We start from the raw sequence: 16,959 nt of genomic DNA, 5'->3' as shown, positions 1-16,959 counted from the left end.
GCATATTATATATATTATTTTGTGCATATTATATATATTATTTTGTGCATATTATATATATTATTTTATACATATTATATATATTATTTTATACATATCATATACATTATTTTATGCATATTATATATATTATTTTGTGCATATTATATATATTATTTTGTGCATATTATATATATTATTTTGTGCATATTATATATATTATTTTATGCATATTATATATATAATTTTATGCATATTATATATATTATTTTATGCATATTATATATATTATTTTATGCATATTATATACATTATTTTATGCATATTATATATCTTATTTTATGCATATTATATATATTATTTTGTGCATATTATATATATTATTTTGTGCATATTATACATATTATTTTGTGCATATTATATATATTATTTTGTGCATATTATATATATTATTTTATGCATATTATATATATTATTTTATGCATATTATATACATTATTTTATGCATATTATATATATTATTTTGTGCATATTATATATATTATTTTGTGCATATTATATATATTATTTTGTGCATATTATACATATTATTTTGTGCATATTATACATATTATTTTGTGCATATTATATATATTATTTTATGCATATTATATATATTATTTTATGCATATTATATATATTATTTTGTGCATATTATATATATTATTTTGTGCATATTATATATATTATTTTATGCATATTATATATATTATTTTGTGCATATTATACATATTATTTTGTGCATATTATATATATTATTTTATGCATATTATATATATTATTTTATGCATATTATATATATTATTTTGTGCATATTATATATATTATTTTGTGCATATTATATATATTATTTTATGCATATTATATATATTATTTTGTGCATATTATATATATTATTTTGTGCATATTATATATATTATTTTGTGCATATTATATATATTATTTTGTGCATATTATATATATTATTTTATGCATATTATATATATTATTTTGTGCATATTATACATATTATTTTGTGCATATTATATATATTATTTTGTGCATATTATATATATTATTTTATGCATATTATATATATTATTTTATGCATATTATATACATTATTTTATGCATATTATATATATTATTTTGTGCATATTATATATATTATTTTGTGCATATTATATATATTATTTTGTGCATATTATACATATTATTTTGTGCATATTATATATATTATTTTGTGCATATTATATATATTATTTTGTGCATATTATATATATTATTTTATGCATATTATATATATTATTTTGTGCATATTATATATATTATTTTGTGCATATTATATATATTATTTTGTGCATATTATATATATTATTTTGTGCATATTATATATATTATTTTATGCATATTATATATATTATTTTATGCATATTATATATTATTTTGTGCATATTATATATATTATTTTGTGCATATTATATATATTATTTTATGCATATTATATATATTATTTTGTGCATATTATATACATTATTTTATGCATATTATATATATTATTTTGTGCATATTATATATATTATTTTGTGCATATTATATATATTATTTTGTGCATATTATATATATTATTTTGTGCATATTATACATATTATTTTGTGCATATTATACATATTATTTTGTGCATATTATATATATTATTTTGTGCATATTATATATATTATTTTGTGCATATTATATATATTATTTTGTGCATATTATATATATTATTTTGTGCATATTATATATATTATTTTGTGCATATTATATATATTATTTTGTGCATATTATATATAATGTTTTGTGCATATTATATATATTATTTTGTGCATATTATATATATTATTTTGTGCATATTATATATATTATTTTATACATATTATATATATTATTTTATACATATCATATACATTATTTTATGCATATTATATATATTATTTTGTGCATATTATATATATTATTTTGTGCATATTATATATATTATTTTGTGCATATTATATATATTATTTTATGCATATTATATATATAATTTTATGCATATTATATATATTATTTTATGCATATTATATATATTATTTTATGCATATTATATACATTATTTTATGCATATTATATATCTTATTTTATGCATATTATATATATTATTTTGTGCATATTATATATATTATTTTGTGCATATTATATATATTATTTTATGCATATTATATATATAATTTTATGCATATTATATATATAATTTTATGCATATTATATATATTATTTTGTGCATATTATATATATTATTTTGTGCATATTATATATATTATTTTATGCATATTATATACATTATTTTATGCATATTATATACATTATTTTATGCATATTATATATATTATTTTGTGCATATTATATATATTATTTTGTGCATATTATATATATTATTTTGTGCATATTATATATATTATTTTGTGCATATTATATATATTATTTTGTGCATATTATATATATTATTTTGTGCATATTATATATATTATTTTGTGCATATTATATATATTATTTTGTGCATATTATATATATTATTTTGTGCATATTATATATATTATTTTGTGCATATTATATATATTATTTTATACATATCATATATATTATTTTATGCATATTATATATATTATTCTGTGCATATTATATATATTATTTTGTGCATATTATATATATTATTTTGTGCATATTATATATATTATTTTATGCATATTATATATATAATTTTATGCATATTATATATATTATTTTATGCATATTATATATATTATTTTATGCATATTATATACATTATTTTATGCATATTATATATCTTATTTTATGCATATTATATATATTATTTTGTGCATATTATATATATTATTTTGTGCATATTATATATATTATTTTATGCATATTATATATATAATTTTATGCATATTATATATATAATTTTATGCATATTATATATATTATTTTGTGCATATTATATATATTATTTTGTGCATATTATATATATTATTTTATGCATATTATATACATTATTTTATGCATATTATATACATTATTTTATGCATATTATATATATTATTTTGTGCATATTATATATATTATTTTGTGCATATTATATATATTATTTTGTGCATATTATATATATTATTTTGTGCATATTATATATATTATTTTGTGCATATTATATATATTATTTTGTGCATATTATATTATTTTGTGCATATTATATATATTCTTTTATGCATATTATATATATTCTTTTATGCATATTATATATATTATTTTATACATATTATATATATTATTTTATGCATATTATATATATTATTTTATGCATCCTTGATCTTGGTCCATTTGGAATTCATCTTGTTATTGGAGAGGAGGCTGGAACCTGTTTGAACGAATATGCATTCACTCCAAGAACGTTGATAGTTTTTGTTATATAGTTTTTTTTATTCACTTTCCAGGTATCAATTGCAGAAGAATGGAAAGTGAGTATCTTTGCTTGAGTGGTTAATTCTAGGTCTCCATTCTAAGACATGTCAGCTCACTCCCTGGTGAAGGGGGGGATGACCTGTTAAACCGTCTGCCCTACTGAACGTCCAAATTCCAACTCCAATTATTCTTGTCAGCTAATTAGAACCACGTGGTAACCTTAACGTAGTTCTGTCAGCTGATCAGCTGCTTCCGGTAAACTTGTCCATGATATGGTTTTATTATATTTTGACAACTTTTATCAACATTCTTCATATTCATCTCTTGTTTATATCTCCAGTTAGATAGATAGATCAAGATGGATAGATACAGAAATAGATAACTAAACCGAGAGATATATCGATAATGCACATAGATAAATAGATCAACAGACAAATAAATAACTTACAAATAATTTCTTGTGTTCGACCTGCTACATAACATCGTTTCCTATTGCGACTATTATTAAAAAATGTAGCAAGGCCCAGTCAGCTGCTTCAAACGATATATATACCTTTTGCAGGAAATACCAGTTATTAATGCAAGTTTAGATGAAAAACAATGCCCAACGAAGAAAAGTAAAGAAAAATTGGCTAGTCAGAATGAAATAGTGATTAGATTAATTCCTATTGATGGCAAACTCTTACAATCCGACAAAATAACTTTATATGCTACATAACGAAAATGTATATTTATTTAACTTTTCAGTCAATTATCTATATACCTATAAAGTTGATTTTTTTGTTGCACTGACATTGAGATTAAAAATCTACTTTTTCTATTTAAAAATTATTAAAATAAATTTCTTCACAGACTCAGTCATTGATGTGCGAGCGACTTCATGAGGATTAACTAATTTGCATATTCCTTTGGAAAAACCGACGTTCATTAATGAATTATTCAATTTTTTATGGTTCCTTATTAGATGATTGGTTTCATTTAACTATTAGACTCAGTTCTGTTTATGCATAGTTTCTACATTATGAATAATTACATAGCATATATATATATATATATATATATATATATATATATATACTAGCATGGGTGCCCAGCGTGGTAGATGTATGTTGAGCAAAAAAAAAAAAAAAAGTTGGTCAATTTTTTTAACTTTGACCCCTATTATGACCCGTTAACATTAATTGTTTTGGGCACAAATCAAGTTATTAAGTTAGATCCATGGCCAAGGAACCGATATCTAAAACTTCAAGTGTGTAGAGCCAAAATTGTCGGAGGAGTTTGGTAGAGTTCTCAAAGGTCAAATCGTTGGACTTTGACCCGTTAACAGCAAAATTTCTGGCCGAAACCCGATCACATCGATTTTCCCAAATCTCAGTATTCTGTATATCAAATTTTGAGTCTGTAGACTAAATATTGACAGAGTTATTGCGTAGAAAAATGTACACAGACACACACAGACAGACAGACACTTTCACTTTATAGATATACTAGCATTCGGCCCGGCGTTGCCCGGGTGTTTGGAAGTGTATACTGAGCAAAAAACAAAACAAAAAAAAAACGGTCAATTTTTTAAAACTTTGATCCCTATTATGACCCCTTAAAATTTATTGTTTTGGGCACAAATCAAGTTATTAAGTTAGATCCATCTCCAAGGAACCTATATCTTAAATTTCAAGTGTTTGGACCCAAAATTGTCGGAGGAGTTTGGTAGAGTTCTCAAAGGTCAAATTGTTGAACTTTAACCCTTTAATCGTCAAATTTCTGGCCGAAACCCGATCACATCGATTTTCCCAAATCTCAATACTCTGTATATCAAATTTCGAGTCTGTAGACTAAAAATTGACAGAATTATTGCGTAGGGAAATGTTCACAGACACTTTCACTTTTATAGACATATAGATATATTAGCATATGTGCCCGGCGTTGCCCGGGTAGTTGGAGGTGTATGTTGAGCAAAAAAAAAAAAAAAAAAAAAGCGGTCAATTTTTTAACTTTAACCACTATTATGATCCCTTAAAATTTATTGTTTTGGGCACAAATCAAGTTATTAAGTTAGATCCATATCCAAGGAACCTATATCTAAAGTTTTAAGTGTTTAGACCCCAAATTGTCGGAGGAGTTTGGTAGAGTTCTCAAAGGTCAAATCGTTGAACTTTGACCCCTTAACAACCAGATTTCTGGCCGAAAACCGATCACATCAATTTTCCCAAAGCTCAGTACCCTGTATATCAAATTTCGAGTCTGTAGACTGAAAATTGACAGAGTTATTGGGAAGGAAAATGTACACAGACACGTTCATTTTTATAGATATACTAGCATTTCGGCCCGACGTTGCTCGGTGTTTGGAGGTGTATGCTGAGAAAAAAACCAAGCAAACGGTAATTTTTTTTAACTTTGACCCTTATTATGACCCCTTGATATTGTTTTGGGCACAAATCAAGTTATTAATTTAAATCCATGTCCAAGGAACCAATATCTAAAATGTCAAGTGTTTAGACCCAAAATTGTCGGAGGAGTTTGGTAGAGTTCTCAAAGGTCAAATCGTTGGACTTTGACCCGTTAACAGCAAAATTTCTGGCCGAAACCCGATCACATCGATTTTCCCAAATCTCAGTAACCTGTATATCAAATTTCGAGTCTGTAGACTATAAATTGACAGAGTTATTGCGTAGGGAATGTACACACACACACACACACACACACACACTTTTATAGGTATGTAGATATATATATATATAAATAAACTTGTCTGTTTGTGTGCGGAAAGTCTCTACCAAACTCCTCTAAATTTTTGGTCTAAAGACTTGAAACTTAATATATAAGAGATTTGGACCTTTGGAACAATTTCGATTTTATTTTTAGCACGTAAAAATAGTTGTTAAAGGGTCAAAATTTAAAAAAAATTGTTGACCTTAGCAGGAGTAAGTTGAATAAAGGTGTTACTCCTACACATGCACAAAAAATATTTATACCTTAGAGTCACTTAAGTTTTAACCTTTTATAACCATTTGTCGATAGCTTAAATGGTAATGATCCTGAAGAGCTAAATTACGACTAAGGCTGGAGCACTAAATGTTTTAGTTTCGATTCTAACTGATGGCACACAAGTAATTTTTTTTAATAACTGTTGAAATCATTACTATATAATCGGTACAATAAATAATCAATAGAGAATTAGCTCTATAATAACTCTATGATAACAAATATGAAATCTGCATACATTAAAATATATTTATATTTTACAATTGGGCAACGCCGGGCGGCCTGCTAGTATTTCATAATTGTAACATACTATTTATAAAATTATCTCTAACCAGAAAAATTAATTTTCTTTCTACAAGTATCTTTATGCTTTTAGCTAGCGGATACACATAAAAGTTGACATAGAAAAATTACTGCTGTTTTCCAAAGGACCTTTTTTTATATATGTTTTAATGACAAAAAATACATGCCAAAATATTTCTCGATTTTGAAATTGAGTTATTTATCTTAAAAGAAGCTATTTTAATTGTGCTAATAAGTCGTTATTTGCTATTAACTCACCAAGTGACACATCTCTTACAGAGTTTCTGTGTATTATGCTCGGCCTGTTCTGGTATGTTGTTTACCCCCTTCCCCCGCATTCTTATCAATCTTTACCACTCTCCATTTCGTCTCTCTCTCTCTCTCTCTCTCTCTCTCTCTCTCTCTCTCTCTCTATTTATTATGATTGTTTATAAACAAAGAAAAGAAAAATTGATTAGAATAGCCCATAATAAACAAAAGAGAATATCATCTAAGGTAGTAATATTATTTATCACATACTTGCAGAGAGAAAGAGAGAGATGGGAGCATACAACAAGTAAAAAGAAACTAATTTGAGGTTTTGTCTTATTTTTTATATATATATATATATATATATATATATATATATATATATATATATATATATATATATATATATACTTCGGAGTAGTTTTTATTTAACAATCAGTGGTTATGTAAACGTGAGATTGTAGGTTTACAAAATATTACTGGCAGTAAACTTCTATAAGTTATCCCATCTAAACGAGAATTGCTCGATATTCAAGATAGAGCAAATAAATGAAATTGTAATTCAATGAATTTCAAAAAACTCTCATTGAAATGAAATGAAGTGGTTGAGTTTCATATCAAAGAATTTTTATTATTCTAAGCAAGACAAAGAATGTTTTAGAAAGTTTATCTCCTTAACCTATAGGGTTTCGATGTCTACCATCTCATCAGAGGAGTGAAAATATTAGCAAATAGTTATAAAGGTATGCACCCTATTTGCTAAAGTCAGTGAGACATGGAAAGTCAAAGTGAAAACATTATATTTATCAGAAGTTCTGTGGCAGGAGTATTTGTAGAAAAAGGATATGACTGTTTTTGTTGATCCAACTTGTTTGGTTTCCATGTCTCACTGACTTTAGCAAATAGGGTGCATACCTTTATAACTATTTGCTAATATTTTCACTCCTCTGATGAGATGGTAGACATCGAAACCCTATAGGTTAAGGAGATAAACTTTCTAAAACATTCTTTGTCTTGCTTAGAATAATAAAAATTCTTTGATATGAAACTCAACCACTTCATTTCATTTCAATGAGAGTTTTTTGAAATTCATTGAATTACAATTTAATATATATATATATATATATATATATATATATATATATATATATATATATATATATATATATATTTAAATTTCCTGATTCAAACAATCTAATCCAAGCCCAATGGGTTACTCTTTTTCTGGTATATATATATATATTTTCTCTCTCGGAAAACTACTGTGTCAATCTGAGTGAAATTTTGTATGTGCCTTTGTTATGATAAGGTGCATTGATCTAAGTATTATGGTTTCCGTTCGATAAATAGTTAGGGTTAATAGGGATTAGTATGGATTAGTATTTAATGCAAAAAATTATCACAAATTTAACCACATTCAACCGTCAATTTGGCATGAAGCACTCATTCGATATCTATGAACTAAAACTTTTGTCCGTTTTTAATCGGTCAAAATGTCTAATCTAATATATATATATTTCTTTCTGATATATGTAATTAAGTTTGTCAAATTTTACAAGTTAGACCGAAATAGCACTGCATCTAACACATCGATATTTGATTTAGACTAGCAATTTCTTCTTTTATCCTTGCAGCATCTTTACACTAAAAATGAAATTCTTTTCAGTTTATTTCAGAAACTACTTATTCCAACTAAGAAGCTTGTTAGACTAGAAGTATTTTTAATTTGTGTCCCTCTCCCGACCCCCCCCCCAAAAAAAAAGAAACCTCCAGACGCTTACGAAATTAAAAAAAAAGCATAAAAAACTCCAGCCGTTTACGAAATTAAAAAAAATAAAAATAAATTTTAAAAAACTCCAGACGCTTACAAAATTATCCCCCAAAAATGCCATATTAAAATAAAATATAGCAATAAAAATAATAGGTTTTGTTTACTTACAGTGACATTGATATCGACTGGTCCCAGTTGCAGAGGGATGATGGTATAAACGACTGTATGAGATTTATCTGCACAGACGCAATAGTTATTCTTACTTGGTCGCTCGCTTATAAGGTAGCTTTTCGATTTGGCCAGAGTTATTTTAATCTGTAAAACACAAACAATATTTAAAAGATAAAAGAAATATATAATAAGAAGTAGAAAATGAACATTTGGTTTACTTTCAGCAGATTCGTAACTCTCACTTCCCATATTTTGTGCTTCAATCAAGCGATGTTTCTGACAAAGGGGGAAGAATTATTGTTTTATGAGTCTAACACCTAAGGTTGGCTGTTTTTGACCTTGAAATAGTTCTTTTTTGTGTGTTCCTTATATCAAATGGCTTCATGCTTTGTCTAGAATGATTTCCATAAAACAAATACTTGGGTTTCGTTTCAATACTTCTGATAGTTTGCGATTTTGCTGCTTCATTATTACTATATTTTAATCTTTTTTTGCTAGTTAATTGTTATTTTAGTTCAATCTGTGCAGTTCTCGTTGATTTTCAAAACTTCTGTTTTCTTCAGCTTCTCGAATTCGAATCCTTCAGTTATATTTCCTAAATGATAAAATCTTAAAACTCGAAACATTTTCATCGCTGAAATTAAATCAGAATGAATAAAAATTCTTCAAATACTGTTGGCAATATACTGTGTTTAATACAATTGCTGATAATGTTGTATTATTACTGTACAAAAATAGAATAATATATCTTTATCATATGTTCAACTGATGAGCCCAAAGGAGGGCGAAACCTTACTCTTGGGCTTCTAGTTCATTGGTTTGAATGGCTGGTGTGAACTGCGACGTTATTTGACTGTGGAAAATAATTATATCATCTCGCATTCTGAAAATTCTAATGAGTCATGAAATATTAAAATATGAAAAAATTTACTTACATTAATGCAATGTTTCAAAAAGTTGAACACAGTCACTTTAAGCGGAAGTTTTTCGCCTCGTACTGCTGCATAGGGTAGTGTATAGGAGACAAAGAATGGCTTGAAGACGGTCAAAGAAGCCGGTTCGGAAACACCAATTCCAGTCTCATTGTTTGTGCAAATCGTGTTGCCAACCCAAGTTGTAATTGAATCTGGAACTTTCTCTGGCATTACCAATTTTCCATCAGTTCTGGAAAAAGAAAGGAATTACAATTTAGATCAGGTTTATCTGTGCATCTAATATAGCAGGATGGTTATAGTGGCTGGAGTTCAATTTTCAGCCAAAGACTCAAAAAAAAAAAAAAAAAAATGGTACTTAATGCCTTCTAGTTGAACACAAACACATACCTCAATAAGTCTCGGACCTGATATATAGATAGTGCCAATAAAAAAAAATATAACTTTTTTTATAAAGTTCTATCCTTCAAATGGCACATGTCAAAATTTGAGTCAAATTAGATTATTGTTTTGAAATTGCTGTCAATTACGTGAAACTAATTTGGCAAATTTTCAACGCAATGGAAAAATTTGAATTTCATGTATTGATAAAGCAGTGCTTTCTGATGGAAGATAATACTATTCAAGTAAATCAATGGCTTGATAAGTGTTATTTGGATTACTCATTTGGAAATAACGTTGACTTTAAGCATGATTATACAAAGACAAATAATACTGAATACTCAAATTGATCGAATTTGGTAGTTGTCTCCCATACAATTTTAAAATGCGCACAAACTCGTTTTGACCGATTGTAAATTGAAGTTGTGGGAGATATCAAAGGAGATAAAGATCTATTAGTGTAGTCACCATTTGTCAATGAGAAAGCCAGGTTTACAGTGGATGTCGTGTTTGCTCATAATGAAAAACAACAAAATGGTGATAATTTACAGTGTTGTTTGCAAAGCTTTCAACAACACAGCAAAAATAAATTTTTGTATTAGAATAGGACAATGGATGAAACGTGGATCACCACTGCGACAATGGATGAAATGTGGATCAACTCCGGCGACAATGGATGAAACATGGACCACCACTGCGACAATGGATGAAACGTGGATCACCACTGTGACAATGGATGACACGGTGACCAACCACTGCGACAATGGATGAAACGGTGACCAACCACTGCGACAATGGATGAAACGGTGACCGACCACTTCGACAATGGATGAAACGGTGACCGATCACTGCGACAATGGATGAAACACTGACCGACCACTGCGACATTAGATAAAACATGGACCACCACTGCGACAATGGATCAAACGTGGATCATCCCTGCAACGATGGATCAAACATGGATCATCACTGCAACAATGGATCAAACATGGATCATCACTGCAACAATAGATGAAACATGGATCATTAACGCGATAAGGGATGAAACGGTGACCCACCACTGTGACAATGGATGAAACGTGGACCACCACTGCGACAATGGATGAAACATGGATCACCACTGCGACAATGGATCAAACGTGGATCACTACTGTCACAATAGATGAAACGTGGATCACCACTGCGACAATAGCTGAAACGTGGATCACCACTGCGACAATAGCTGAAACGTGGATCACCACTGTGACAATGCATCAAACGTGGATCATCCCTGCGACAATGGATCAAACGTGGATTATCCCTGCAACAATGGATCAAACGTGGATCACCACTGCGACAATAGATGAAACATGGATAACCACTGCGACAATAGATGAAACATGGATCACCACTGCAACAATGGATGAAACATGGATCACCACTGTGACAATGGATGAAACATGGATCACCACTGCGACAATGGATGAAACATGGATCACCACTGCGACAATGGATGAAACATGGATCACCACTGCGACAATGGATCAAACGTGGATCACTACTGTCACAATAGATGAAACGTGGATCACCACTGCGACAATAGCTGAAACGTGGATCACCACTGTGACAATGGATCAAACGTGGATCATCCCTGCGACAATGGATGAAACATGGATCACCACTGCGACAATGGATGAAACATGGATCACCACTGCGACAATGGATAAAACAGGGATCACCACTGTGACAATGGATGAACATGGATCACCACTGCGACAATAGATGAAACATCGTTCACCACTGTGACAATAGATGAAACATGGATCACCACTGTGACAATAGATGAAACATGGATCACCACTGTGACAATGGATGAACATGGATCACCACTGTGACAATAGATGAAACATCGTTCACCACTGTGACAATAGATGAAACATGGATCACCACTGTGACAATGGATGAAACATGGATCACCACTGTGACAATAGATGAAACATGGATCACCACTGTGACAATGGATGAAACATGGATCACCACTGTGACAATGGATGAAACATGGATCACCACTGTGACAATAGATGAAACATTGATCACCACTGTGACAATGGATGAAACGTGGATCCACCACTGTGACAATGGATGAAACATGGATCACCACTGCGACAATGGATGAAACATGGATCACCACTGCGACAATGGATGAAACATGGATCACCACTGTGACAATAGATGAAACATCGTTCACCACTGCGACAATAGATGAAACATGGATCACCACTGCGACAATAGATGAAACATGGATCACTACTGCGATAATAGATGAAATGTGGATCACCACTGTGACAATGGATGAAACATGGTTCACCACTGTGACAATGGATGAACATGGATCACCACTGTGACAATGGATGAAACATTGATCACCACTGTGACAATGGATGAAACATTGATCACCACTGTGACAATGGATGAAACATGGATCACCACTGCGACAATAGATGAAACATCATTCACCACTGTGACAATAGATGAAACATGAATCACCACTGCGACAAAAGATGAAACATCGTTCACCACTGTGACAATAGATGAAACATGGATCACCACTGTGACAATGGATGAAACATGGATCACCACTGTGACAATAGATGAAACATGGATCACCACTGCGACAAAAGATGAAACATCGTTCACCACTGTGACAATAGATGAAACATCGTTCACCACTGCGACAATGGATGAACATGGTTCACCACTGCGACAATGGATGAAACATCGTTCACCACTGTGACAATAGATGAAACATCGTTCACCAATGTGACAATAGATGAAACATGGATCCCCACTGTGACAATAGATGAAACATGGATCACCACTGTGACAATGGATGAACATGGATCACCACTGTGACAATAGATGAAACATCGTTCACCAATGTGACAATAGATGAAACATGGATCCCCACTGTGACAATAGATGAAACATGGATCACCACTGTGACAATGGATGAACATGGATCACCACTGTGACAATAGATGAAACATCGTTCACAACTGTGACAATAGATGAAACATGGATCACCACTGTGACAATGGATGAAACATGGATCACCACTGTGACAATAGATGAAACATGGATACCACTGTGACAATGAATGAAACATTGATCACCACTGTGACAATGGATGAAACATTGATCACCACTGTGACAATGAATGAAACATGGATCACCACTGTGACAATAGATGAAACATGGATACCACTGTGACAATGAATGAAACATGGATCACCACTGTGACAATAGATGAAACATTGATAACCACTGTGACAATAGATGAAACATGGATCACCACTGTGACAATAGATGAAACATGGATCACCACTGTGACAATGGATGAACATCGTTCACCACTGTGACAATAGATGAAACATCGTTCACCACTGTGACAATAGATGAAACCTGGATCACCACTGCGACAATAGATGAAACATCGTTCACCACTGTGACAATAGATGAAACATTGATCACCACTGTGACAATGAATGAAACATGGATCACCACTGTGACAATGGATGAAACATGGATCACCACTGTGACAATGGATGAAACATGGATCACCACTGTGACAATTGATGAAACGTGGATCCACCAGTGTGACAATGGATGAAACATGGATCACCACTGTGACAATGGATGAAACATGGATCACCACTGTGACAATGGATGAAACATGGATCACCACTGTGACAATGGATGAAACATGGATCACCACTGTGACAATGGATGAAACATGGATCACCACTGTGACAATGGATGAACATGAATAACCACTGCGACAATAGATGAAACATCGTTCACCACTGTGACAATAGATGAAACATCGTTCACCACTGTGACAATAGATGAAACATGGATCACCACTGTGACAATAGATGAAACATCGTTCACCACTGTGACAATAGATGAAACATGGATAACCACTGTGACAATAGATGAAACATGGATCACCAGTGTAACAATAGATGAAACATGGATCACCACTGTGACAATGGATGAACATCGTTCACCACTGTGACAATAGATGAAACATGGATCACCAGTGTAACAATAGATGAAACATGGATCACCACTGTGACAATAGATGAAACATCGTTCACGACTGTGACAATAGATGAAACCTGGATCACCACTGCGACAATAGATGAAACATCGTTCACCACTGTGACAATAGATGAAACATTGATCACCACTGTGACAATGAATGAAACATGGATCACCACTGTGACAATGGATGAAACATGGATCACCACTGTGACAATGGATGAAACATGGATCACCACTGTGACAATGGATGAAACGTGGATCCACCAGTGTGACAATGGATGAAACATGGATCACCACTGTGACAATAGATGAAACATGGATCACCACTGTGACAATAGATGAAACATCGTTCACCACTGTGACAATAGATGAAACATGGATCACCACTGTGACAATAGATGAAACATGGATCACCACTGTAACAATGGATGAAACATGGATCACCACTGTGACAATAGATGAAACATGGATCACCACTGTGACAATGAATGAAACATGGATCACCACTGTGACAATGGATGAAACATGGATCACCACTGTGAAAATAGATGAAACATGGATAACCACTGTGACAATAGATGAAACATGGATAACCACTGTGACAATAGATGAAACATGGATAACCACTGTGACAATAGATGAAACATGGATCACCACTGTGACAATGGATGAAACATGGATCACCACTGCGACAATAGATGAAACATCGTTCACCACTGCGACAATAGATGAAACATCGTTCACCACTGTGACAATAGATGAAACATGGATCACCACTGTGACAATGGATGAACATGGATCACCACTGCGACAATGGATGAAACATGGATCACCACTGCGACAATAGATGAAACATCATTCACCACTGCGACAATAGATGAAACATGGATCACCACTGCGACAATAGATGAAACATGGATCACCACTGCGACAATAGATGAAACATGGTTCACCACTGCGACAATAGATGAAACATGGTTCACCACTGCGACAATGGATGAAACATGGTTCACCACTGTGACAATAGATGAAACATGGATCACCACTGCGACAATAGATGAAACGTGGATCACCACTGTGACAATGGATGAAACGTGGATCCACCACTGCGACAATGGATGAAACGTGGATCCACCACTGTTACAATGGATGAAACATGGATCACCACTGTGACAATATATGAAACATGGATCACCACTGTGACAATGGATGAAACATGGATCCCCACTGCGACAATGGATGAAACATGGATCCCCACTGCGACAATGGATGAAACATGGATCACCACTGCGACAATAGATTAAACATGGATCACCACTGTGACCTGGATCCACCACTGTGAAGTGGGTAGTTTTTTATTATTTTAGCTTATTAACCCAAATGGCTTCACGCCTTGTCTGAAACGATTGCCACAATAAAAAGAAAAATGAAGAGAAAAGCCTTACCCAACATCTTGTAAGTCCCAAAGCCAAGTTTCTGGAAAGTAGGAACGGACGTCTGCTGGTACAGAATCCTCTGGACTTGGTAAAGTTTGAGCTTTGAAAACAGGGATTCGGGCGTCTTGTATGACATAGGCTTAAACAACATTAACAACTTTGTCAATAATTTTATATACATGGAATAAACAAAAATACATATTAAAACAAAACATGAGGAATAAAAGTTACATATGACATAAATATAAAATTATACACACACACACACATATATATATATAACTAGCATTGTTTCCCAGGTATTTTGAGGTCCAACATTCATCTCTCGCGGTGAGTATTGGCTGAAGAAAACTTGATATGTATATCTAAAACGGTCCAAATTATCGGGCTTAAAACCGACGGTACCAATGACTTATCTCATCTAACAACTTTCTGTAAAAAAAAATATATACATAAATACGCTCTCATTTTTTTGATTTTCCTTTTAATTGGGCACTCTGCTGGATTTCCTTTACCAAAAAACAAAAACAAAAAAAAAAACTAATCACATATATATATATATATATATATATATATATATATATATATATATATATAATAGGGCATAGGGGTCTCTGGGTAGAATCTGAATCTCTGGCTGCTGCACCCAATAGGATGTACACAGATCACTGGTCCTCACTCATCTAAATCTCTCACTTGCTAGCTCCAAGAGCTATACCCTGGGTACTGGTCTCAGCAGACCTGCCAAACCTTGTGAGGGGACGGTATTGGTACACCATCGCTAAGCAATGTGTCCACTAGACTGAACTAACCGTTAGAATCAAGGACCAAGAAACAACTGGTATGGTGCCCAGCTGCACAGAATGCTTACCAGGGTGGATCAGGCCCTTTAGTGTTGGCTCACAACTGGTGTAGGAGATGGAACACCCTTACAAGAAAATCCTGAGATCGTTTTATCATCTGACGTGTGGCACATGTGTGCACCTGTACAGACCATGTTAATCCGATGGAGAGAGTGTGCTTTGTTCAGCACAAGCAATGACCACTTAAAACAAATCAAAGTGCCGGTTGTTCAGTGAACCATTTTCACTCATTTAAGCCTAAGGTTTGGTACATCGATATGTTTTCTTTTTTTTCTTTTTAACTAATAATAAATCAATAAAACCCTGTG

The 16,959-nt window shown here is 31.4% G+C and overlaps 1 protein-coding gene across 4 annotated transcripts in view; it reads right to left on the bottom strand.

Annotated features, from left to right (window-relative positions):
- Positions 1-16,959, bottom strand: part of LOC145259799 (pregnancy zone protein-like) — a 313,594-nt gene that overhangs the window by 80,819 nt on the left and 215,816 nt on the right. For all 4 annotated transcript variants that reach the window (XM_080117581.1, XM_080117583.1, XM_080117582.1 and 1 more), the window contains 3 exons: positions 15,798-15,927; positions 9,889-10,117; positions 8,951-9,097 (listed from right to left, as the gene is read on the bottom strand). In XM_080117581.1, the coding sequence (XP_079973707.1) occupies positions 8,951-9,097; positions 9,889-10,117; positions 15,798-15,927 (506 nt within the window). The remainder of the gene's footprint in view (positions 1-8,950; positions 9,098-9,888; positions 10,118-15,797; positions 15,928-16,959) is intronic.

The sequence above is a fragment of the Euprymna scolopes genome, chromosome 35, assembly GCF_053919585.1.
Source record: "Euprymna scolopes isolate OS-2025 chromosome 35, ASM5391958v1, whole genome shotgun sequence".
NCBI lineage: Eukaryota > Metazoa > Mollusca > Cephalopoda > Sepiida > Sepiolidae > Euprymna > Euprymna scolopes.
Note: the sequence above shows the minus strand (reverse complement) of the source record. Positions and strands in the feature narration are given on the sequence as shown.